The 24,313-nt window shown below is 38.9% G+C and overlaps 1 protein-coding gene across 1 annotated transcript in view; it reads right to left on the bottom strand.

The window, feature by feature from the left end:
* The window catches only part of COL24A1 (collagen type XXIV alpha 1 chain), a gene marked incomplete at both ends in the record, with an annotated part of 253,479 nt that overhangs the window by 47,665 nt on the left and 181,501 nt on the right, over positions 1-24,313 (bottom strand). Inside the window, 8 exons of the mRNA XM_080916055.1 lie at positions 5,986-6,093; positions 7,777-7,830; positions 16,237-16,290; positions 16,399-16,452; positions 17,870-17,923; positions 19,824-19,880; positions 20,728-20,781; positions 21,251-21,304. Of these exons, the coding sequence (XP_080772181.1) occupies positions 5,986-6,093; positions 7,777-7,830; positions 16,237-16,290; positions 16,399-16,452; positions 17,870-17,923; positions 19,824-19,880; positions 20,728-20,781; positions 21,251-21,304 (489 nt within the window). The remainder of the gene's footprint in view (positions 1-5,985; positions 6,094-7,776; positions 7,831-16,236; positions 16,291-16,398; positions 16,453-17,869; positions 17,924-19,823; positions 19,881-20,727; positions 20,782-21,250; positions 21,305-24,313) is intronic.

Genomic DNA, 24,313 nt, shown 5'->3' with positions numbered 1-24,313 from the left:
TCCATTTTCATAAATACCCACTGACATGCAGATCTTGGGGTTACAATGAAGGATCTATAAAGAAATGATCATTTTTTTTGGATAGATATAACATGCTTTAACACTCAGGAATCCCAGAATTCTAAGTATATGTACACAAATTTTACAATCTATCCTGCAACAATGTCAAAAAGTAGTAGGTGATCTGGTGCCTACTTGATTGCTGTCTCATGGCAATATCAGATGTCATTCAACTTCATGGCCCTGGGAAGTGTATTGCAGCAATGTTTACATTGCTATAATTCACTCATTTTTTAATCACAAAGGTCAATAAGCTTTCTGTACTAATATAAAGGAACTGTACTATATATAAAAAACATGTGCTTCAAATCTTTTGTTAGCAGTTGTTCCAGAGAGAAACATTTAAGTAGTGGTGGACTGTGCATACTTTGTTGTTCAACTAATTTACCCCAGACTCTTCTATGCTTTTATTAGGTCTTCAGCCTCATAGACTTCTCTGATGAGGGTTTAAGCATGCTCAGTCTGAGTGTCTCACTAGTGATAAGTTCTGATCCTATGTTTATCCCTTGTTGCTCTCCTATTTCTCATCCAGAACTCAGCTTCTCTTTTGAATGTTCTGATGCTCTGAACATCTTGATATTTCATTATCCATCCTCCCCTCACATGGTCCAATCAGATCACATGCTTCTTTGCTTATGTTTCTGATACTCTCCACATGCTAAACCACAGAGCTCATGGTTTCATTTTACTAAATTTCTGCTTTAGAACATTACCTGGAAATGCAAGGTCAAATATAGGAACAGGGATTGAAGAAAAGATCATTCAGAAGCTGCTGCACCAGGGGATCCACCACATATGCAGCCACCAAACTCAAGCACTATTGCTGATGCCAAGAAGTACTTACTGTCAGGAACCAAATATGGATGCCTCCTCAGGGGCTCTGTCAAAGTCATACAGATACAGCTGAGCATGCTTGCAGCTAACCATTGGACTGAACATGGGGACCCCAATGAAGGTGCTAAAGAAGGGACTGAAGGAGCTGAAAGGCGTTGCAACCTCATGGAAAGAACAACATTGTCAACCAACCAAACCCTCCACAACTCCCATGGACTAGAACACCAACCATTGAGCACACATGGAGAGACCTATGGCTCCAGGTGCATATGTAGCTGAAGATAGCAGTGTCTGGCATCAATGTGAGAAGAGGCTTTTAGTTCAGAAAGGACACGTTTTCCCAATGTAGGGGAATGCAAAGGCAATGGAGTGAAGAGGGTGATTAGGAGGGGGTGCACTTTTGTGAAGGCAAATGGAGGGGAAGGGGGGATGGGAGCAGGGCAGGGGAAAGGGATAACATCTCAAATGTAAATACAGAGTAACAACAGAAATGAGAGAAAAAAGAATATTACCTGTAAATATTAGAACTTGACTCTGGATAATTTAAGGAGAGAAAAAAGACAATTGCTGCACATATAACCCCAGACAAACAATGAAAATCAGGTTTGAAAGTATGATGGTCGAAGGGGAGTCAGGAAGTCAGTGTGGAAACTGACACATGCATCATGCTTGCTGCTGAACGCAGGACGGTACCACTGACACCTCCGTTGCTACTGACAACGGTGTGCTGAATTTAGTAGCTCCAGAGTGGACTCGCCCTGTGGGGAGCAAATGAAGTTCTAAGAGATTTTCTTTTGTTGTCAGAAGCAGGGACAGGTCAAGGACCCTGACACCTCATATCCATGGAAATGGCAAAACCTTCCCAAGCTGGGTTCAGAGGGATGTTGACATTGCAGAGACCAGCAGCCATAGCTTTCCACCTCCCAGATGACTGCAACCTAAGATGTCTCTCCCCCAAAGCCTTCCTCTGAGCTGGGCTAATCCTCCTCCTCAGTGCCAGCTGCACACATCAAATGTGCCGACTTTCCAGGTTGATGCTTAAGTCTCTCCATCAGAGTGCACGGTCCATCTGATCTCAGCTTGTCCATGTCTCAGTCTTTAAAGCCAGTGGTTTGTGGCATCCCACATGTTAACTGCCCCTTCAAATGCTTACAAATGTATTAAAGCATTAAAAAATATAGACGTAGAAAATATTGATACAAAGGAAGACAATGTTTTTATTCAGTTATTTGATGTGATTTAAGCTGTGTTACTTTAAACTTCCAAAAATGTACATAAAATGTATTTACTGTAGCCTATTTTTTACAGCAGCAGAGTCATGGTGTGGTCTCTCCATTCTCTCACTATACTTTACTTCTCACCAGGGCAACTGCCTGGCTGCTCAGCCTTACTCAGGCTAAGTGTCTTAGACTGGTGTAATAATCTTTGCCTGTGTGTGTGTGTATGTGCATACGTGTGCATGTGTGCATGTATGCTTGTGAGTGTGTGCTTGTGTGTATGTTTGCATGTGTGTGTGTACATATGAGTGTGTGTGTACATATGAGTGTGTACATGCAGGCCTGAGAGCACAAAGTTGACCTGCAGTGTCTTCCTCAATTGCTCTTCATTTTATTTATTGAGGCAGAGTCTCACAATTGAACCCTGAGGTTGTCCATAGGGCTAGCTACTTCATTCTGGGGGATCCCTTTCTCTGCTTCTGGAATTTCAGGTAGCTGTCATGCTTAATTATCATACATATGGGAACTGAGGATTTGAATTCAGTCCTTATAGTCCTTACAAGGCTTAGGAGATGTGAGCTATTTCTCCCATGCAACTTTTAAACAAATGTCTTCCACATGTTTTCAGTGTACTTCTCTCTGTGTTTAGCTGTCTTCAGCTACATAGATAATTAATGTAGTGTTAAGACATCAAGGTTACAGTAGTCAGTACTGTCACATGGTGTACAAATAGAAGCTAAGGCCACAGCACAGATTACAGGCTGTGGCAAGATGAACAATTATGGTTTATATATGTACAGACTACAATGTTTCATAATAGTGGGATCCCAAGCACTGCTCCTCTCAGAACCTTGTCATTAAGCAACATGGGAGTGCATACGTTCATTTTTGTGTAGGGGTCTTTCATCCTGAAACACTGCTAAATTTATTTTTTTAATACATTCTGGACTTTCTGCATGGATAAATGGGTTATATGTAAATAAAGACAGTTTTATGTCTTCCACAATAAATTTAAGTGACTTTTGTCTATTGTTACTGCTCTTGCTAGAACCTTACTGTTTCGCTGAATCTCCAGTACAATGCTGAATGTGTTTTTTATTTATAAGGAGGAAAACTAAAATCTCTTATTATTTGAGATCTCAGAAGGCTGTCTTACAAATTCAGAAGATTTTATTATAAAGGATACTGAGAATGTTGGTGATTGGATAGTCTACTTAAGTGCACCCCTCTTAAGAATGCGAGAAAGAAAGGTAATGAAAACAGAAAGTGCCCGGCATCTGATGGTCAAACTTTGTGGCGGTATGAAGAAGCACTGGAGGACAGGGCTTAGAGAGGCACACATACTGGAGGTGCTTTTCACCACTTGTATTAAAGGGAAGCTATCAAGAGTGATATGATAAACAGACCACAGCTTCAATATGTAGACACTTGATTACTAAGTCCACTATTCCTGCCATGTGAACAACAAAGTACAGACAATGACTGCACGGGCAGAAGAAAACTACGTATCTATGGAAACCAGGAAAGAGGGACGGAAAAGGATAATACAGGACAGGGAGAGTGGAAGATGAAGATGCTCCGGGTGGGAAAACACTAGCTGTGTCATCTCCATGAGAGCAGTAGACAATCTCCTGCTATTTCTGATGCTTCTAAATACAAAATAAAGGGCACCTTAGAGCTTATGTGGAAGAAAAAAATAAAGGATACAAGAAAGTAGGCCATTATTTGAAGGTATTGTCTACCTGAAAATACAGGGGAAGCGCAATGGAAAATTACTTGAAGAATGTTTTGGCTGTATTAGGTTATAGCTTTCAAATAAGTAATTCTTGTCCACTAAAATTAAATAGTAAGTGGAACATGAACAAGGACAGGCACCAATAGCACTACTGATAATCAGTGGACTAGCAATATAAAGCCCAGATTCTTCTGAAGTGTTCGAAATGCATTAGAACCGTGTGTTTGAAATGGGGGTAATAGAACTCAGGATAGTACTTTCAGAGAAAAAGGTAGGATCAGTTATCACTGGTTTGATCTGTATACATCTTTGGCAATAATTCAACATAGGAACTCATAGAATCAACCAAATACGCCACAGCTTACAAGACTACGTTGGCATTTAACTGGAAAGCTTGTAGGTCTTATGGATATATGTTGAACTAAGAGTCTCAATTGTTTTTCAGATTCAGAGTCAATTCCTAGACCATAACTTTGTGAGGAAAAGCAGATCCTCCTGGAGGAAACCATCCATGGTATGGTAGGAGGTGTATTCTATAACTCATGTCCAAGGCTTGTTTGGAGAGACCTTTGGTCCATTACTATGTGACTGAGTACTGGAGAAGATGAAACCCCAGCCTTTCCAGAGTAGAGCTGCAGGCACAGTATGAGTTTCCTTTAGACTGAGATATCAGGTGAGTGTCCTCTTGTGTGGTGTCTACAGTATAATGTAATGTCTCATTGTACTCCAGCCCCTGGGAGGGCGAAGCAAATGCTGGTTGAGTAATCCAGCCACATGTTCAGATCCTGTTAGAAGGAAGAGGAGAAAGAAGAGGGGGAATGGGAGAAGAAAGAAGAGGAAGAGGAGGAAGAAAATAGGAGAAAGTAAAAAGTCTTTAACTAGAGAGATACTGCTGTCATAAGTCTATAAACCATTTATTTCAATTAAATACTCACCCTTTCTAGGTCTTAACCTGATGTTCTGATATATTTCCTCCAAAATAAATAGAAACTGTGTTAAAAAGACTCCTTAAAAATATTCATATCTCCAGATAGAACCTGAGTATGTGTTTATTCCCAAAATAATTAGATTGGATAAATGATTGTTTCAGCTTCTTTTTGTTTTGGAAATATATGAGGTAACTCATCATAGTGATAAAAGAGCATCAGTGTGTGCTTGGGTTTGTCTACGTCACCTTGCCACATTTGAATAAACAACTAGAGCTGAATTATTACTTAAGAAAAGAGAAGCAAGTCAATGGATAATCATATTCAAATAGTGGGAACTTACAAAGCTCAGTTTTACTGAGCTATTGGAAGAAGATAACTATTCTAGTGTTTCAAGTGAAAATGTAGCCCCAGATGACAAACATTTCTGAATTAGGTCAGCACTGATGAAAATCTTTTGTCTTCACTCGTAATTGAGTGAAGACAAAAATATAGTTTGGAGGAATGGAGGGATGGCTCAGGAGTTGAGGGTGCTTGCTGGGTGGGTTCAGTTTCTACCAAACATCGCAAGCAACATACAGCCTCCTACAACTTCAGCTACAGAGGATCTGATACCCTCTTCTGAACTATTTAGGTACCTGCACCCATGATCACACACACACACACACACACACACACACACACACACACACACCCCTCTCTAAAATAAAATACATGGTTCTAAACTTTGTGATAGAATAAGCTAGAAATTTGTATTCAAAACAAGAATAATTTTTCTAACCCTTAAATAAATGCAGGAAATATTCACACAGTTCTTGAAAATACTAGGGCTGTAAAAGCAAAGGGAAAATTATTCTGGGCAGAACCTACTTGAGGTACCGCCAGGACCGAAATGTTCCGAAGAAGGACGAGGACAATTTATGAACACAAACATGGCTGGCTCATGGAACCACTCAATGAGCACACCTTGTTTGTGTTTTAAACTTTTACGCGCTCAGAAAATATAAATGGCTACTATAAAATTCCCAAGAGAATATGCTTACTGACATACTTGGAAATCATTAGTCCAATTCCAAGATAACTATTAGAAAAAAAATGGTTGGCTTAATCTGAACTGGTACCTAAGCTATGACAGATAACCCGATTCCCCATGATTCTTAAAAAGACTCGGATGCAGAATATGTAAGGAGCACAATACATGCTCACTACTCACCGGAAGTCCTTGTTTTCCCGGTAGCCCAGGCTTCCCAGGGTATCCTGACATGCCGTCAGCTCCATGGTATCCTTGCAAGCCTTTTGGCCCAGGAAGGCCTGGAAGTCCCTTGGTAATTAAAAATCAGTTTGATTACAGACACATATAGGGTAGATGACATTTCTTGGTCTAGAAAAAGTTATATATTTCTATACCCTGCTGTAAGATCAAAGGCTATAACTGTGTAGAAGAACATTTGCTTAGCATCTAGTAGGCCCTGGTTTCAGTCCAAGTGCCTGAGAAAATGTCTCCTAAACAAAAATAAAAGTGATTCAGCAATTTATTGCGGAACTTCTTGAGCCAGTGGGACTCCTTGATATTTGTGTACTGGCTAGTTTTGTGTGTCAACTTGACACAAGCTGAAGTTATTATAGAGAGAGGAGCCTCCTTTGAGGAAATGCCTCCATGAGATCCAGCTGTAAGGCATTTTCTCAATTAGTGATCAAGGGTGGGAGGGCCTATTGTGGGTGGTGCCATCCCTAGGCTGGTAGTCTTGGGTTCTAAAAGAAATCAGGCTGAGCAAGTCAAGGAAAGCAAGCCAGTAAGTAACATCCTTCCATGTTCTCTGCATAAGCTTCTGCTTCCTGACCTGATTGAGTTCCAGTCCTGACCTCCTTTGGTGATGAACAGCAATTTGGAAGTGTAAGCTGAATAAATCTCTTCCTCCCCAACTTGCTTCTTGGTCATGATGTTTTGTGCAGGAATAGAAACCCCGACTAAGATAATTTGTAACTGTGTCAGTTCATCTTTCTCTACTCTCATGAATTGATTCAAGATGGACCTGTGAGCTGGAGACATCAGCTAGAGGTATCAGCTGAAGGTATCAGCTGGAGGTATCGGCTGGAGGTATCAGCTGGAAATGTCAGCTGGAAACATCAGCTGAAGACATCAGCTGAAGGTATCAGCTGGAAGTATTAGCTGGAGGTATCAGATGGAGGTATCAGCTGGAGGTATCAGATGGAGACATCAGCTGGAGATATCAGTGTTTTCTGCAAATCCTTGTATCATGGTTCTCTTCCTTAAGAATAAAGAATATGATGCTCCTCCCTTTAAGTCAGATGAAGATATGACTAACAGGCCTCAATATCTTGTTTCTATTCTTGAAAAACTGGTCTTTATCTGTAGGGCTTTTGGTATGAATGATCTTTTTTTCCTCTTTTGCCCCATGCAGGCAAGAAGAAGCAGGTAAGTCCATCTTGCTTCGGAAGCGGTGTCCTTCCAATCAGCCACAGCACACACCTACCCAGTTGGAGGAGGGTACTGATGTTAAGGTAAATTAACCTTTATTCTGGGACAAAGGACTTACTCCAAAAACCCCCTACCCCCACCCCAAGATGTTCTTCTCTAATTGCCAGGAAAATGAGAAACTGAGCCCTCCAATGAAAAGCCAGCCCATGTCTTTTTAATTATACTTGAAGACTCTGACCTTTGTTACTACTTGCTTGGTCATATTTCCAAGTTCCCTGTTTACAGTGGTTCACCAAGAGAGAGAAGTAAGAGTCCACAGGGAGGGCTCCATAACACTGGCAAGGAGCATCCTTTGCTTGCAAGGACTTAGATTTAAACAGCAAACTTGGTTTAGTGTTAGTGGTCATATTTTGGTCCCTCTGTGTTCCAGCATTGGTTTAAATATTTTTTTCAAGGCAGTCTGATTTATCCAACATGACATAAATGGCCTGAAACTATTCTGCTTGCTAAAGTTGTCAATTCTGTTTAGAAAAACAAGGAAGATAAAAGAGGTCTGTTACTTACGGGAATGCCTGGTTTCCCAGAAGGACCAGGAACTCCCTTTTTCCCCTGAGGACCCTGAAAATGGGAAGCATATCGTTAACAGATAGAAATACAGTCACTTAAACAAGCTGTGGAAGAGAACACTGAAACTGGAATAGCACAGAAGTGCACATAACTAGCTGCCTGTCACTGGGATGGCCATTTTGTTCTCTCAGGAGTTGCTTGTGTAGGGTCACTTTCTCATGAAAAATGGGAGAATTTGAACAGATCACATGTGAAATTACCCTTTGCCCCAAACTCTATGATTTAAAAATTCAAATCATAATTCTAAAACGGCGCTGTTTTAAAAATGGCCTCACTTTCAGGCAGGGTCTATGCCTCCTTTTGAAAGTGGCTAAATTCTAAATTCAATAGATTTTTATTGAATATCATGTATCATAGCATCTGTTACATGCTAGGAATTCAAAGGCCAAGTTCCTGGTCACAGGACACTGTGTGGTGATGGATGTGAACCAAGAACCCAAAATGTGCTTCCACGGATGCACAGAGAACACATTTTCAAAAAAAAAAAAAAAAAAGGGTATTTATTTCCCAAGAAACTGTTTGTTTTTCCATGTGTGAGATGTTTTAAGTCATAATTGATTCAACAGCAACTGGTCTGCCAGTATAGTTAGAGACTCTGTTCTTGCAAACCATTCCATTGTTCTGATGATATGCCCAAATTATTTTCAGATGAGAAACATGGAAAACAGTAATCTGGTGTGCAAATTAAAAAAAAAAAAAAAGAACTGTATTGTCGTCACCAGGTACAATTCTCAGAGAGCATCTGAAGTTACTCCGGACAGGACTGTTTTACCCTGGGGATGGTAAGTTCTTAGGACAATCATGCTAAAGATGCAGGTGTAAGGCACACACACAAATAATCAATCTCAGATGTTACATCTTGGAAGATGGGCTTAAACGTTTGAAGTAAAGAGCGTGTGATCACAGAAGAAAAGGCTATCTCCTGTAAGAGACAGAAAGTCCTGTAAAAGACAGAAAGTCCTGTAAGAGACAGAAAGTTGAGCTTGGTCATATGCACCACATAACCCTAGAACCCAGGAAGGTACTCATGCAAGCATGGCTCAAAACACTTCTTCTAGTCAAGCCACAGTGAGGGCCAGCATGGTAGGATTATAGCAGTTGGGGACACTGGGGCTGGCATGTATTTTGGTGGATGTGTGTGAAACATCTCTGAAGGCTAAAGTCACCCTCATACTATCTTCCTGACTGTGAAAAGTCAGAATTGTACTTCAATCTGGAGAGGAAAAACAGCAGAAGGGAAACACTGTTAAATGTATCAAGTGTAGCATTTTGAGAGCTTTAGAGGAGTTAGAGGGAGTCAACAAGTTAGGTTCCCATCATTCAGTTCTCTATCTCCACATGGGATGGACATTTCAGTCAGATGTCAGGTTCTATGTTTTAGTCCTTAGAAAGGGGAACAAAATACCCACAGAAGGAAGTTCAGAGACAAAGTGTGGGGCAGAGACTGAAGGAAAGGCCCTCCAGAGACTGCCCCATCTAGGCATCCTTCCCATGTGCAGCTACCAAACCCAGACAATATTTCTGATGCCAAGAAGTGCTTGCTGTCAGGAGCCTGATATAGCTGTCTCTTGAGAGGCTGTGCAAAAGCCAAACAAATACAGAGGCAGATGCTCACAGATAACCATTGGACACAGGGACCCCAGTGGAGGAGTTAGAGAAAGGACTGAAGGAGCTGAAGGAGATTGCAGCCCCATAGGAAGAACAATACCAACCAACCAGCTCCCCCCACCACAGAGTTCCCAGGGACTAAACCACCAACAAAAGAACACACATGGAGGGACCCATGGCTCCAGCTGCATATGTAGCAGAGGATGGCCTTATCAACGGGAGGACAGGTCCTGTGAAGGCTCTATGCTCCAGTGTAGGGAAATGCCAGGGTAGGGAGGAGGGAGTAGGTGGGGAGTGGGTGGGAGAGCACCCTCATAGAAGCAGGGGGAGGAAGATGACAAAGGGGGATTTGGAGGGGAACCAGGAAAGGAGATAACATTTGAAATGTACATAAAAAAATATCCAATAAAAAAAAATAGAAAAAGAAACTGATACGGCCAACTTGGTAAATACAGAAATATATTCTATGTTCACATTAATATCTCAATATTAAATATTAATTCAACAGAAAAAGAACAGTTCAACTTCTAGCATATTTTCTTTTTTATGGCAAGGTTATATATTATCATTTTTAATACTTAGTATTGTCAGGTGCAATATAATTCATTCTTTCAGTTTCATATAACTTATCAGATGTTATTAAGATGTGATCTTATACATTTTAAGTTAAGCAAATTACAGATATGACTATAAATAAATTGCATGCTTTATGTCTGCATATTTCTTTTTCTGAAGTTTAAGTATCATATACTTATGTACATAATTTAAAGTTACAGTCTCTAATAAACCAGATTTTATGTTTTTATTGTATATATGTATATATAATTATATTAGATGTATAAGTATATGTCTAATTATAATACTGGTATATTGAAACTTAAAAATTTATGTTCGAAATTCTGGAAATGGTGAAAACCATAAAGCAGGAGTAAAACCAATTATATCTCTGAAGTATAATATGCACATTCCACATATATTGTTTTGCTATTCTATACTGCACACCTGAAAAAAACAGATTACCATATTACAAATTGTTTCTTCTAAGTTAAAGATACTTTCTCTAAAAAACAGAATTATAAAAAGTAAACATGTTTATGTTTGCTTAGAGCATTTAGCAAACTAGCCCTCGAGAGTTTTGTTTAATACAGGGTATTTTTTTCCTTCCTTGCTCAATGATAGCCAGCTCCTCTCCTTCCAGACTTTCATAGTTCCTTCTTTTTTTAAAATTTATTATTTTATTGGATATTCTCTGTATTTACATTTCAAATGTTATCTCCTTTCTCCCTCCCATCCCCCTTTCCCCTCCACTTGTTTCCATGAAGGTGCTCCCTCTCCCAATCATCCTCTCCACCTCAGTGCCTTGGCATTCCTCTACACTGGGAAAACACACCTTTACTGGACCAAAGGCCTCTTTTTTCATTGATGCCAAACAATGCCATCCTCTGCTACATATGCAACTGGAGCCATGGGTCTCTCCATGTGTGCTCAGTGGTTGGTGTTTTAGTCCATGGAAGCTCTGGAGGGTTTGGTTGGTTGATAATGTTGTTCTTCCCATGAGGTTGCAAACTCTTTCAGCTCTTTCAGTCCTTTCTCTAGCTTCTTTATTGGGGTCCCCAAGTTCAGTCTGATGATTAGCTTCAAACATCCTTAACTGTATCTGAATGATTCTGGCAGAGCCTCTGAGGAGGCATCCATATCTGGTTCCGGCCAGTAGGCACTTCTTAACATCAGCAATAGTGCTTGGGTTTGGTGGCTGCATATGGGGTGGATCCCCAGGTGAGGCAGTCTCTGATTGATCTTTTCTCCAATCCCTGCTCCTCTATTTGACCTTGTATTTCCTTTCATGAGTGTTTTGTTATCATAGTTCCTTCTTAATAGGCCCCCGGTCTTAATGCTTTTCAAAATGCTTGTGAAATTCAAGCCTCCCTGCCTTCCAATGCATAGTTGACTATTGCTGTCCGTAACTGTCCTCTGACTGCCCTGTCTGTGCCTCACTGCATGAGTCTGGATGTTCTGGACTGTTAACAGTGGGATGGGCTCATTGGTTACAGGAGTTCAGGTGCTACAGAGGCGTGTAGCCTGCTCTTGTTCCATCTCTGTTCTTACCGTTGGTGATATGGGATGATAGTAAGTGCTTTGCAGAGTGGCGCTTCTAACATGTGTTCATGTATGTGCTGCAATCATTCAAATAACAAGACAAAAGTAAGGTTTCTGCATCCTTACATCAGTTACATTTGAAGACGGTCCTTATGTTTGGAATTATTTCAGAAGTTAGATGTTGTGCCCAGAGAGCACATATCTGAAGTCTTATCACAACTAGAACCTTCTTGAGACTTGTGTGGGCATTAGGAAGTGTAATAGCACATAACAGCAACAGGAAGTTCATTTTAGCACAAGACTAAGGGAACTTTATGAACATGAGCGATACCTTAAAATTTTGCTGATGCTAGAAGGGTAGTCATGGAAACATTCACCTATTGAGGAATAAGTGTTTAACCAACACTAAGATTCTGTTTTCTGTCTCAGATCATTCCTTATGACAGTCATTGTCATAGTAGCTGAAAGAAAGTAGGGGAGCTAGCAAAAGCCATGGTCTCATAATGAAGGTTTAAATATGTGCAGATTGGTGCACAGAACATCATTCTTGTTAGGGAGTAAGTGTTGTGTGCTCCCCAAATTCACATTGAAATTCTGACTGGCATGACATAATGGTTGGGCCTCTGGATACCGAGGCTTTGAGAGAGAAGGCCTTGGAGAGAGGTAGTGCTCTTCTGAACATGACCCCAGAGAGCTCTTCAGCCCTCTCTCTCCTAGTGAGGATACAGTGAGAACTAAGCATCCAGTAGTATAAAGGTGCTTTCCCGCTGGAACCCAACCATGCTGGGATCCTGACCTTGGGCTCTAGAAACAAAACTGTGTTTTTTATAAGCTATGCATCCCATGTCACTTAGTTATATGAGCCTGGAGAATGTGCTTTTTTGTACTGTATTTTATTTTATTTTGAGAATTTTTACCTTAAAATGTCTCAAAACTAGTACCACGAGAGTTTCATAACTCAACTAAGAATTATGAGATTGCTAACACCCACCCCTTACACAGGCTAGTCTGTCCAGTAGGAAATTACACATGGCCAAGGTGAAGGGAATACACTCTTGTGCAAGCTGTTCCTGGAGGATTAACTGGGTTAGACCCATAAGCAAGGAAAGAGTCGCACTCCAACCGACACTCCAAATTTGAATATAATAAAAGTAGACGTAGTCTGTAATGCCAGACTTAACTTATTCTATTTTACTTGAACATAAATACTTAATAAATCTATGGATGGAATATCTGTTTTTACATAGGGAAGGCAAATGATTCTGTAGGATTTTTTTTCCAGAGTACATGGGGGTTTGTGCTTTCTGCTTTGCTCAGACATATTGAAAAACTCTCCGAGTGGCCCACATGGAACCATTGCAGAGGCCCTCCCCTAGTTTTCTGTTAGAGAAGGTGAACCAGTTCTTATGATATGGACAGTTTAAGGTCCCCTGCTAATTTAAACCTTGTTGTTTTGTTTGTTTTTGACTTAGTTATTTTTAAAGACATCTCAAGGATAGTTATCCAAACTCTCAGCTTGCTCCAACTTCTCCAGTGGTCAGCAAACACAGACTCAGGACTTTATACATGAATTCTTCTCCTTCTCTCTCTTTTTTAACCAATTCACTAAACTCCAGAAGTTTGGTGTTGAGAGGAAAAGAAGTGTGAGACTCACTTCTGAGTCTTTACAGCTCCTGTGAGCTTTCACTTATATCTGAGTGGCAGGAATCATCAGGATGCAATGGCTTTTGTCTCCACCTCTTCCTAGAGGCACCTACTCTCACATGCACGGTGAAAAAATTCACCGGTTAGTCAGAATTAACTGTATTTTAACTTGTAAAAAGTTTATAATTGATACAAGATTTCAAAACAATAGCTTTTATATAATAACAAGATACAAAATTGCAAAGCATAATGAGACCCAGACAATTAAGTTTTTGGTTCTGTTGCTAATTAGTTCCGTGATCTTAGGTAACACATAATCTCTTCAGGATTTATGTTTATTTCACAAACAAGATTGCTGTCCAGATGATTTTTGAGGGGCCATTTCCAAATATAAAAAACAAAGTCAAAGCTTTGCAAAAAAACAAGATGACAGCAATCGGACAGGACTAATCTAGCCACCAAAGGAGTCCTGAATGAATTATACATAACTGGTGTTAATTCTTGTAGTAATTAGTGCTAGTATAAACCCTCAGAGGTCCTAAGTGGTGCTTGTGGCCTGCATATACCAGCATGCCCCAGAGCAAGAGCAACTGTTTCCTTGGATTCTAGAGAAGTCAAGGCATGGTCTCAGAACCTTGTGGCTCCAACCCACAGTAAGAGCTCACCTGTTCATCGGAAAGGCAGTCGCCCGATACGAGAATTTGATTTTCACCACTATAATCTTAATGAAAACTAACAAGAACCAGAAAGTTTCTTCTTCAAGAGATATGTCAAAAGAGGAAAAGGAAACCCAACAGACAGAAAAGTTTTAATTAGAAAATTTTAGGCACTTCAGGATGAAGCCTTGGCAAGCATCTGCATTCTTGGTTAGCATGCAGCATTGTTTTTTGGCCTTACAGTTTGTTCCACATTTTCTGCTTTAGACGTTAAAAATGCTAAGTGAGAATGAAAGCCACCACATTTCTCTGCATTACCTTTTCTTCTCCCAGGACAGTTATTAATACTTAACTCCTCATTAACCTCTGTTTATTTAGTGTGCATTGTGTATGTGTGAGTACACACGTGCATGCAGGTTTATGAGTGTTTTTATGAGCATATACATGTGGCAGCTAGAAGCTAACTTTGGCATTGTTCCTCAGGCTCTGTTCACTTAAAAAGAAGACTTATTTTGTTTTAAAATAATGCATATGTGCATTTTATTTTTGAATTATCTGTGTAAAGGTATGTGCACATAAGGACAGATGCCCATGGTGGGCAGAAGAGGACATTTTATCCCCTGGAGATCATCTTACAGCTGGTTGTGAAATACCCATGGGGTGTTGAGAACTGACCTTGGGTTCTCTACAAGAATGATTGTTAAGCCATCCCTCCAGCCCCCGTATACCCCCCATTGACCTACAACTTGTTAAAGAATACACCTGTCTCTGCTTCTCAGCGTATTTTACACATGTCCAAGCTTTTAAAATATGGGTTCTGGGGAATCTGACTCAGGCCAGTACTTTACTGACTGCGGTATATCCCTAACTCTGATTCGTTTTCACTAAGGAATCAGATGTTATTACTATCTGTATAACCTGAATATTTAAAATGGCTTCAACACGGCTGAATAACTATTGAGCATCTATTCACTATATCAGATCCAGCCTCATTTTATTACTTAACGCTGCCAGTTGGAAGCACGAACCAGAGTAAGGACGCTTCTATAAATGAGGAGAAACAAATTTACCATTGTTTTTCTATCCATTCCTATAACGTTTAAAGTTAAGCTACATTACATATTCTTAAATATTGAGTTTTAAGAATTAGAGGTATAGCTTAGTGGTAGAGACCTTTCTTAGTGTGTCCAAGGATCCAGGTTCAACCCCTACCACTAGAAAGAAGACACTTTAACTTTGAAGTCAGACTGTTTCAAGAAGCAGGGCAGCCCATGGACTGGCAGTGCCAATGAAAAGCCAACTGCTTTATATGTTTTGAGGCCCGATCTATCTGAAAGATGTTTAAATTTAGTGAACCAACAGAGTTTCCCTTTGTCTGATAATGAGTAATTAATTTATTTTATGAAAAATGCCTCTTATACCAAAGTCTATCATATATAATTAAATGCAGTTTCTACCTTTATCCTATGAGATAGATTCTTTGCTCAGACAAACTTCAATGAGGCTCCTCATTCTGGGAAAATCTATTCACATCTCCCTCTCCTTCTAGATTTATTTATTTTATGTTTGTGAGTACACTGTCACTGTCTTCAGACAAACTAGAATAGGGTATCAGATCTCATTACAGATAGTTGTAAGCCACCATGTGGTTGCTGGTAATTGAACTCAGGACCTGTGGAAGAGCAGTTGGTGCTCTTAACCACTGAGCCATCTCTCCAGCCCCATCTATTCACTTCTTTATGGAAAGCAAGTACAGCAGAGTTGGCTTGGTAAGAACCCAAGGCCTGACCTCCATCTCTGATCCCTCTGGACGCAGAGTGCTTTACTGCCCACCCCACGTGATGTCAGATCACCTGTCCTTACTTAAAAAATTACCCTTGGTGATTTTCCATCCATTGATCCTTACCCTGCTCCTTCCCTATACATTTTCATCTGCTGGTCCTATATTCAGAATCAAATTTCTCTCCAACTCTAAACCTCCTTGTGGGGATCCTGTAGCTATGTTATGAACACAGTCTTATGATCCTTCTTTAACAAGTGATCAATAATTTTCCTTGTCAATAAATTTTATAACTAGTTATATCTGACTGGTAGATTTTCACTCTATAATTTTGATATTTCTGTTTGCAGCCTCAATAACAGACCACCTTCTGGATTATCCTCGGGCAATATTTTACAAGGTCCGGGTAGATAAGGTGAATGTAGATTCTTGTCAGAGGTAGGAATCACTCTATCATGTATGTGCAGTGTTTGGCAATCCCTCCTTCGGAGGCTCACAGTGATATCGGTTCAGAAGAGCGAATGGCTACTTGAATTATAAACAGCGACTTCTCATGTGCCCACTTTCTTAAGCCGACAATACATTTTCCATTGTCTAACAAGTACTACTTACTTCAGATCCTCTCTCTCCTTTAAGTCCTTGTCCACCCTGGTCACCTGGTTCACCCTTTAGTAGGAGCCAAGAGAGAAATATCATGTAAAGAAGACAAGAAATGAACTATGTCAATGTAATTTTCTTTAAGTGTTGGAATTACATAATACTTTTACAACATACTGGGGGTCCTTGTTGTCCAGTGGCACCTCTGAGTCCTGGCACACCCATATGGCCCTGGGAATAGAATGTACCATATTAATTCAAGTAAGCTCAGTCATGTGACCTAGCATGTTATCAGTTAAAATGGAAGCAGAGTATTCTAGAGCTTAATTTAAATACAGTCTTCATTAAAACAGAATGGAAAATATTAGTTGAGGGATATTTTGATGAATCTGGTATATTATGCTGAACAGATACCATATTTTAAAATGTGAATTAATGCAGAGGATTGAATGGTGATTAGGATAGTGTATGATCTTCAAGGCCCATAAATGTAATATTATTTGAAAAAAGAGTCTTTATAGGTGTCATTACATTAAGGACATCCAGGGCATCCACTCCAGCTGCAATGCTCAGGATGATGATGTTCAGCTACATGTGGCTGCCTCCCTGGCTTGTTGTAGCAGGGACACCTTTCCACAATGACCCCATAATCACCAGCTGCCTCTTTGGGCTCTGTGAAGTTGTGGCACAGTTCTCACCAATGTTAATCCACTTCCTGGGAGTCCCACTTCCTACTCTACTATGTCTTGTTTAAACCCCGACAATTCCATTTGGTTAAGCAGCAAAACATAACTGTGAGACAGTGAAGGGTTTTGTAAAGTCTTGCGAGAGAGCACATGGGATGCGGTGGATTCTGTCCTACAGCAACAGTGTCAGAGAGAGCTGAACGGCCATGGGACCCTGTAAGCAAAGTGGGGACAGGTTCAACCTCAGAGAAACCACATTCCAGATGAAACGGTGAGGGCTTCCTGGTAGAGGAAGGAGTGTGGGAAGCAGAGAGATTTGGGTGAGAGATTTGGTCAGTGCATTTGAAAGGGCTATGGCTGTGAGTCTAGTTAGAGAGCTACTGAAATAGTCCAGACAAAAGCCATCTTGAGAAGATCAGTTTAATAATGGCAAACATCTGTCTATCTGCCTATCCAATCAGCTTGTATAATCTGCCTTTAAGATGTGACCACAGACCATCGACCTCGAGGCAAAGTTGTAGTGGGCGAAATAATCTACCAGGTCATTATTAAAAATATATTATACATAGGGCTTAGAACTAAACATTATACATGATAGATCTAAGGTACTCTGTAATTCAAAAAGACAACTAGCAGAAACAGAGCAACAAAGGACAGGAAAATGTGTTGGGTGACATGTAAACAATATTATAGGGCTTCAGGGTGAGTCCGGGGAAATATGAAAGCTAGAGATAAACTTTCCGATCATGTGAGGATAGAAGCAGGCAGAGGATCTTGTGAGCAAAGCCATAAGACTGAAGCCGCAGGAAAACTGACATTGTAAACAAGAGTCAAGCGATGGAAGGAAAGAGCAGAAGACGTCATTTACAGGAACATGAGATTAAAACAGAAAGTTTGAGTACATTCTATGTGGGCTGAACATTCCAGGCGATGAGGTTTATTTTGTAGCTTACAAGGATTACCTTATAGCCTTCTTCCCCATGTTCCCCTCTCTCTCCTCGCTCCCCCACGGGCCCCTAAAGAGATCACACACAAAGACAACCAGTTTCATGGCTGTAATTCCATCATACAGATGCTCCGATTAGGGTGGTTTATTCTTTTGCCAAAAATACAAAGATCAACGTGTAGTAGCTTCTTTAAGCTTGCTACGAGTAACTGAGGAGTGGTTGACTTTCAATCGTCAAAAGTGCTACAAAATTAAAAACTTGACGTATAACTTGATGGTTTATACAGTTGCCGTATGATTTCAAAATTTTTATATCCAGATATTAGAGCTAATATAACAAATTATAACACAGATAGAATTAGTTTGAGGTTTACTGTGAAAACAGAATTATACGAAAATAATCTCATGATGATTCTACTATGAAAAATATTGAGGAGACAGTGCCTAAAAAAAGCTTGAACTTTATAAGTATAATTGCATATTACAAATCTTATCGTTTTCTTAAGGTCGAATGAATTGAAATTTATGCAAGAATTAATTCTATTTATTTTATAGGCCACTTCAACTAACCTAACAAAGTAAGACTTATCTTAAGTATTTTTCACACAGGAGAATTTATTATAGACCAGTGAGAGATAGAACTTACCTTACTCCTAAATGAATGACTAGGAGGAACAATGCAAAGACAGAAAGTGTGATCTTTATTCTGGGTATCTGGCTTAAATCTCACCCCTACGTAAACATTTGTTCAGAGAGATTGCCTTTACATGAAGTGTCTTGATTTAACTTGAAACATTCTAGAAATTTCTATATTCTTTTCTACAGTAAAGGATCAATGGCACCAGCAGCTATAGAGCCAGATCAAATACTGGGACCATATATTCTGATGACATGCCTCTGGCATCCTTACTTTGAATGATACTGCGTGAAAAATGCAAAATATAACCAATATGCTCATTTCTGTGAACTAAGCATTATCTACCCGCTTAAATTTGCACGAGTCTTTCACATCTTATTTTTAGCCTTAAGCATTCTACGGAGATCAAAGCTACACTGGTGGATATTTCTCAAAAACAATGGTGACAGTCTGTCTTTAAAATGTTGGATTTAAAGACTAACAGATCCACAGTCTTGAAAAGCTGTTGGGTATAATGACTGGTTATAAAAACTGGCAAACCATTTGGTAACTATCAGTAAATTCTTATAAACATGTATAGGTTAGGTTTTTATAAAAACACTTCAGGAACAAATATTATCTTTATAATTAAAGAAATATCTTCCTTAAAATTCTAATTTATTACTATATTAGTTTTGGACAACATGTAGGTATTTATCATGCATTCAATGTTGTAAGTTAGATTCATTATTACTTTTCTTTTTTTCTTTTTTTTATAAAACAACTTTATTTTACAAAACAAAGATAAATGTACAGATTTTAAACATTTTTTGCTTAAAATTATACATTTTTTGTCAGTACTTTTTTTCAGATTTTAACATACTTTTTACATAAAACTATATGAATATATTTTTTTTAGTCAGTACTTGATTTTTTTCAAGGTTTGATTGTATGCCTTGAAAACTTAATAGTTACAATGAGCTAAAGTACATGTAAATCAAAATGTAACATGGAAATAGTTAAAGTTTTCTTGTTTTGTAAATATTTTTTTTGTTTTGTTTTGTTTTCTTTATTTCTTGGACTTCATACAGTCTGTGAGTTGTTTCTGGGGGAGTGCAAGCCTCTGGGGTTAGCATCCCACTATAAACATACATCTTAGCTAAGGAGCTTGACTGCTGTATTTTTTCATATTTAACATTTTTACATTATTTAGCTAGAATAGAGATAAGTATTGGTTTACTATAAAGTGTAGTTATAAAACTAACCAAACAGAACTCAGAAAAGGCATGACCAGTATCAAAGCCTCTGATTGAATTTCATCTTAGGAACCAAAATAATTTTAGAAAAGACATACTGGTTCACCTCGAGGCCCAGGATGTCCCAGGATGGTGCTGTCTTCCCCTGGGTAGCCCTAAAAGAAACATAGATATTTATTAACACACACAGACACACACAGACACAGACATACAAGAAAATACATTTAAAATATTCTATTTCTTTCTAATGAGTTTTTGGCTATATTTAAGTAAAAACTTTGTAGCTAAGAATTAAGTGTATCATGTTTTATATATGGTTCTATTATGCATAACTTTTTAGACATGTTAATCTGTTTTAATTACATAAAATTAATCATAAATTTTCTCAACATGTAGACTTTCAATTAAGTTAAAAGCCGAGTCATGCTGTAGTTATTACTAACTCATTAGAAACTTTAAATCTAAGTGAATATTTGTATGCTTATGGCAATTGTATCCAGCACATCACGTCCTCTTTCAAAAACATTGCTTTTATGAAACTGTGTATCACAAAGGACCTTTACATGTACTATTTCACCTTAATCTCCAGTTACTCCTTGGGAGATATTTAATGAATTTTAATATATTTGAGTGTCAGTTCCTTGGTATTTATATCCTCCTAGAATTTGCAAATTTTACAATTTGAAAAGTGGCTCTTCTATCTCTCGCAATATTTTCATGCATTCATTTAGAAAGAAATCATAGGTTTAATACATGACTTTGGAAGTAAAAGTAAAATACATATGCATGCACTCACACAAACAGACATACACACAGATACACACATGCATACATACACACAGACACAGACACACACACAGAGGCACACACATGCATACACAGAAACACATACATGCATACACACACATGCATACACACAGACACACACAGAGACACACACATGTATACACATATGCATACACACACACACACACACACACACACACACACACACACACACACCTTTTCTCCTTTAGGTCCTGGCAATCCAGAGGGTCCTGGCTGACCTTGATGTCCCTGTAAGAGTAGACACAGTAAAGAGATAGTTCCCAGAGCAAGCAGACATGTGCTGCTGTTGCTACCAAGTTCCTGCTGATACTCATTGTTGTTTTCTAGGACGAAATACAGAATACACTTTACACAAGGCTGAGAACTAAAATATCACAACACTTTATCAAGGAGAAACATTTTTAAATAACAGTGTTTGTTTTTTACTTTATTTTCTTAAATTTACTAGGACCTTATTTTTGGTGGTGGGTATGATCAAGGCCCCACAATGGCCATTCTGATTGTTCAGACATTTTCTGACACTTTGGCTCTAATTTTATTGCATTCTAATCTTTTCACCCACATGTTCTTGATAATAAAGTTTTAATAAAGGAAAAGCAAATCTTAATTTGCACATTTGGGATATAATATGAACTAAAAGTCCATAACTAAATGCTTGTCTGTAAATAAACATTTATTTAAAATGAGAAATGTTTACTCTGTATCCTGGGATTCCTGGTTCACCTTCAGGTCCCATCAATCCTACTGGACCCTAAAAATAAAAATAAATATCAGAGAGAAAATAGACAGTTGTGTAGATCATTAAACATCTATGTCTATTATCAAAACCTTTACTTTTAGATTTTTATGGTTTGAAATTCTACCCAGGAAACCAGGAAAACAGAAAAAATGACATCCTCACTAACTGAAATAACACAAGAAAAATTTCTAAAGTTTTTAAAGAAGGTTGTGTGTGTTAGGTTAGATTAATGACAGGAGAAAGAGATGTGGAGAGAGTGGAGGGACATTTATTTGCTTAACTAAAATAACTCTGGACCAAAATTTTGTGACTTGAGGCAAAAATTATGTCGGAACATATATGCAAAGAAGAAAATTATTTCTGATGTGCAAACAGTTTCAAACTCTAGGATACAGAGATTGCAAGAGCAGGGTGGAGTCGGCTTGACTAATTTGGGAAGGGTGTCGGAAGCTTTTCCTGCTTCCTTGCTTGTTCTGGGTACTGAACAGCAGCAGAATTTCCTCGGAGGTTAAATGAGGCAGCCTTGTAACTGTGTCCAGAAAGGCAGGCAGGACTTAAGGATACATGGGAGCTGTCACTAGGAGACATACAACCTGAGGGGTGTTGAAAATAGAGACCTCATACCTAAGATACCTAAGAATGTGTCTGTGAGGCATGGGGTGACAAAATGCTGAGTGCAGGGAGAGGAGAGAACACAAGAGCTTCTTTTAGAAATGAGTGTGAAAATAACAGAGAGCTGAGCATTTGGGAATATAATATAATAGGGATACGTGGACATTTGTGTTCACACATCTACAGAAAACTCACGAATTTATTGTGACATTAAAAGAGAGAGAGGGAGACACACACACATGCACACACACACACACAGAGAAAGAGACAGAGAGACAGAGACAGAGACAGAGAGACAGAGAGACAGAGAAAGGGAGCCTTCAGAAAGAGGTAGATTCAAATGTTTGTAAAAGATTCTAAGTTTTTCTCTGGGATTTTAGCTCGTTCATTCTTATCCAGTTCAGCTTTTGAGGGGCTGTGCCCAAGTGGCTTGTTCTCTAATACATGTGTGTGTTTCTTGCTGTGGTTTGCACATCTTTTGGGACAGATGTGTCCCTCAGTTACAACTCTTTTTCTTGTCTTTCTTTTTTCAGTCTGTCCTTTGTGTTCTTCTTTACCCTTCCTTATGTGAGCCTTCTTACACGGTACCAGCTTATGCTCAGAGGGAGATGTTGCAAGGTATTTGATCACACTGTGAACCCTGAGATTGGGAACTGGAAAAAAGCTGTTTTCTTGTCATGGTGTGGCTCAGCCATTAGCACACACCTTTGACCCAGAAAGATTTCTGTAAACAAGAGCTAAACAAAGTCAACAACAGAGCAAGAAACCAGTTGACAGGGAGTGAACATAAGAAAAGCCAGGAAAGAGAAAAAAAAAGGGTCTTTGAGGTGAAGGGTATTTAAGACAGTGTGGAGGAGAAGGAGCCTTTTCCTTCTGGGACATCAGTGCATTAGAAGGTCAGCTGGGTGTTCTCTCCGCCTCTCTAACTAGCAGGCTTTCTAGTCTTCATTTGGTAAATCAAACATTTGGGATTTTGTTTTAGAAACAACAGAAAGAAGCAGGCAGTGTTCATAGATACCATGATCTGACAGTAAGGTGTCATTAAAATGTAGTAAAAAAAAAAAAATCTTGAGTGTATCCCAGCATCACTCCAGAAAGACAAAGGACCAGAGAGGTGGGTAGCGTTAGTGTGGCAAGGTGAGTTTCAAACCAAAGGAGCTAACAAGAAGCAACAGGAGGAGAAGTAGGCAAGGCAATGCAGAGTAAAGTGAGGAAAAGCATGAGAGAGAAGCGAGCAGTGTGGGAAAACTCAGGATCTGTGTGTAGAAGAACGGGAGTAAATTCCACATCTTTCCACTGTTCGCAATTAAACTCCAAATGGATCATAGACTGGGATGTGACATAACTGAAACTCTGACCCAAACAAATGTAGTAGAACTTAGTAAATCTAAAAAAAAAAAAAAAGTAAACAGATTTCCTACACAGCACTAATGAGATATGATGGAAAAGGAATTGTACTAATATGAATGAAATTTATTGAGAGCCAGTATACACCTCATAGAAAGATGCTAGAACAAAGAGGAGATGGAATAGCCCTAATCGGAGCTATGTGAGCAATGAGTAAGCTGAAAGACGTCTTGTGTTTCTTTGTAGAAAGGTCAGGTACTAGAAATTGAAGAGCTGATTCTGAAGTTCACACGGAAGAGAAGCATGAGAGACAGTCTTCTCGGACAGACTCCAGAGGACAAGCCCGAGTGACAGACAGGACGGACTAACAGACTGTGGACCACAAACAGACACTGAAGAAACTACTGAATATAATGCAGCCTTAACATGAAAGTAGAAGAAAATACATTGAGTGTTCAATAACAGAACCAAGCAAACATTCAGTGGGGGAAGACAAGCATCTCCCTCCCATAACTAAGAAAAAAATAAAATTTCTACATGGCTGAAAGAATTAAAAACAATGTTATAAATGTGTTGGGAGGAGAATATGGAAGGATATTTTGTATACTTTAGGTGGAAATAGAATTTTTAATAAAGAAAATCTAGAAAATGTAAAGAAAACTGTTGAAAACTTTGACTATTAACATTAAAATGTTCTGCTTAGCGAAAGACACAAAATTAATAGATATTAGGCAGAGGAGTTAGTTGAAATTTGTTCTGTAACATGTTTGACAAATTATATTAACACTTTATACATAAGTGTTGCAAATACAATACATTCATACAATGGTTGCAAATCAGCAAGTAAAAGTAGCCATCAAATGGAAACATGTAGTATGTATGTGTATATATGCGTGTATACATATACATATATATATTTATCAACAGGAAACTTTCAGAAGAAAAAATTTATTAAATAGTTATAACAAGGAAAATTTAAGTATTAAGGCAAAAGTTATATATTCTCACCTATCAGATTATCAGACATTAAATGAATTAATATGAAATGTGAACAGCATGGCT

The sequence above is a fragment of the Micromys minutus genome (genome assembly GCF_963924665.1).
Source record: "Micromys minutus genome assembly, chromosome: 4".
NCBI lineage: Eukaryota > Metazoa > Chordata > Mammalia > Rodentia > Muridae > Micromys > Micromys minutus.
Note: the sequence above shows the minus strand (reverse complement) of the source record. Positions and strands in the feature narration are given on the sequence as shown.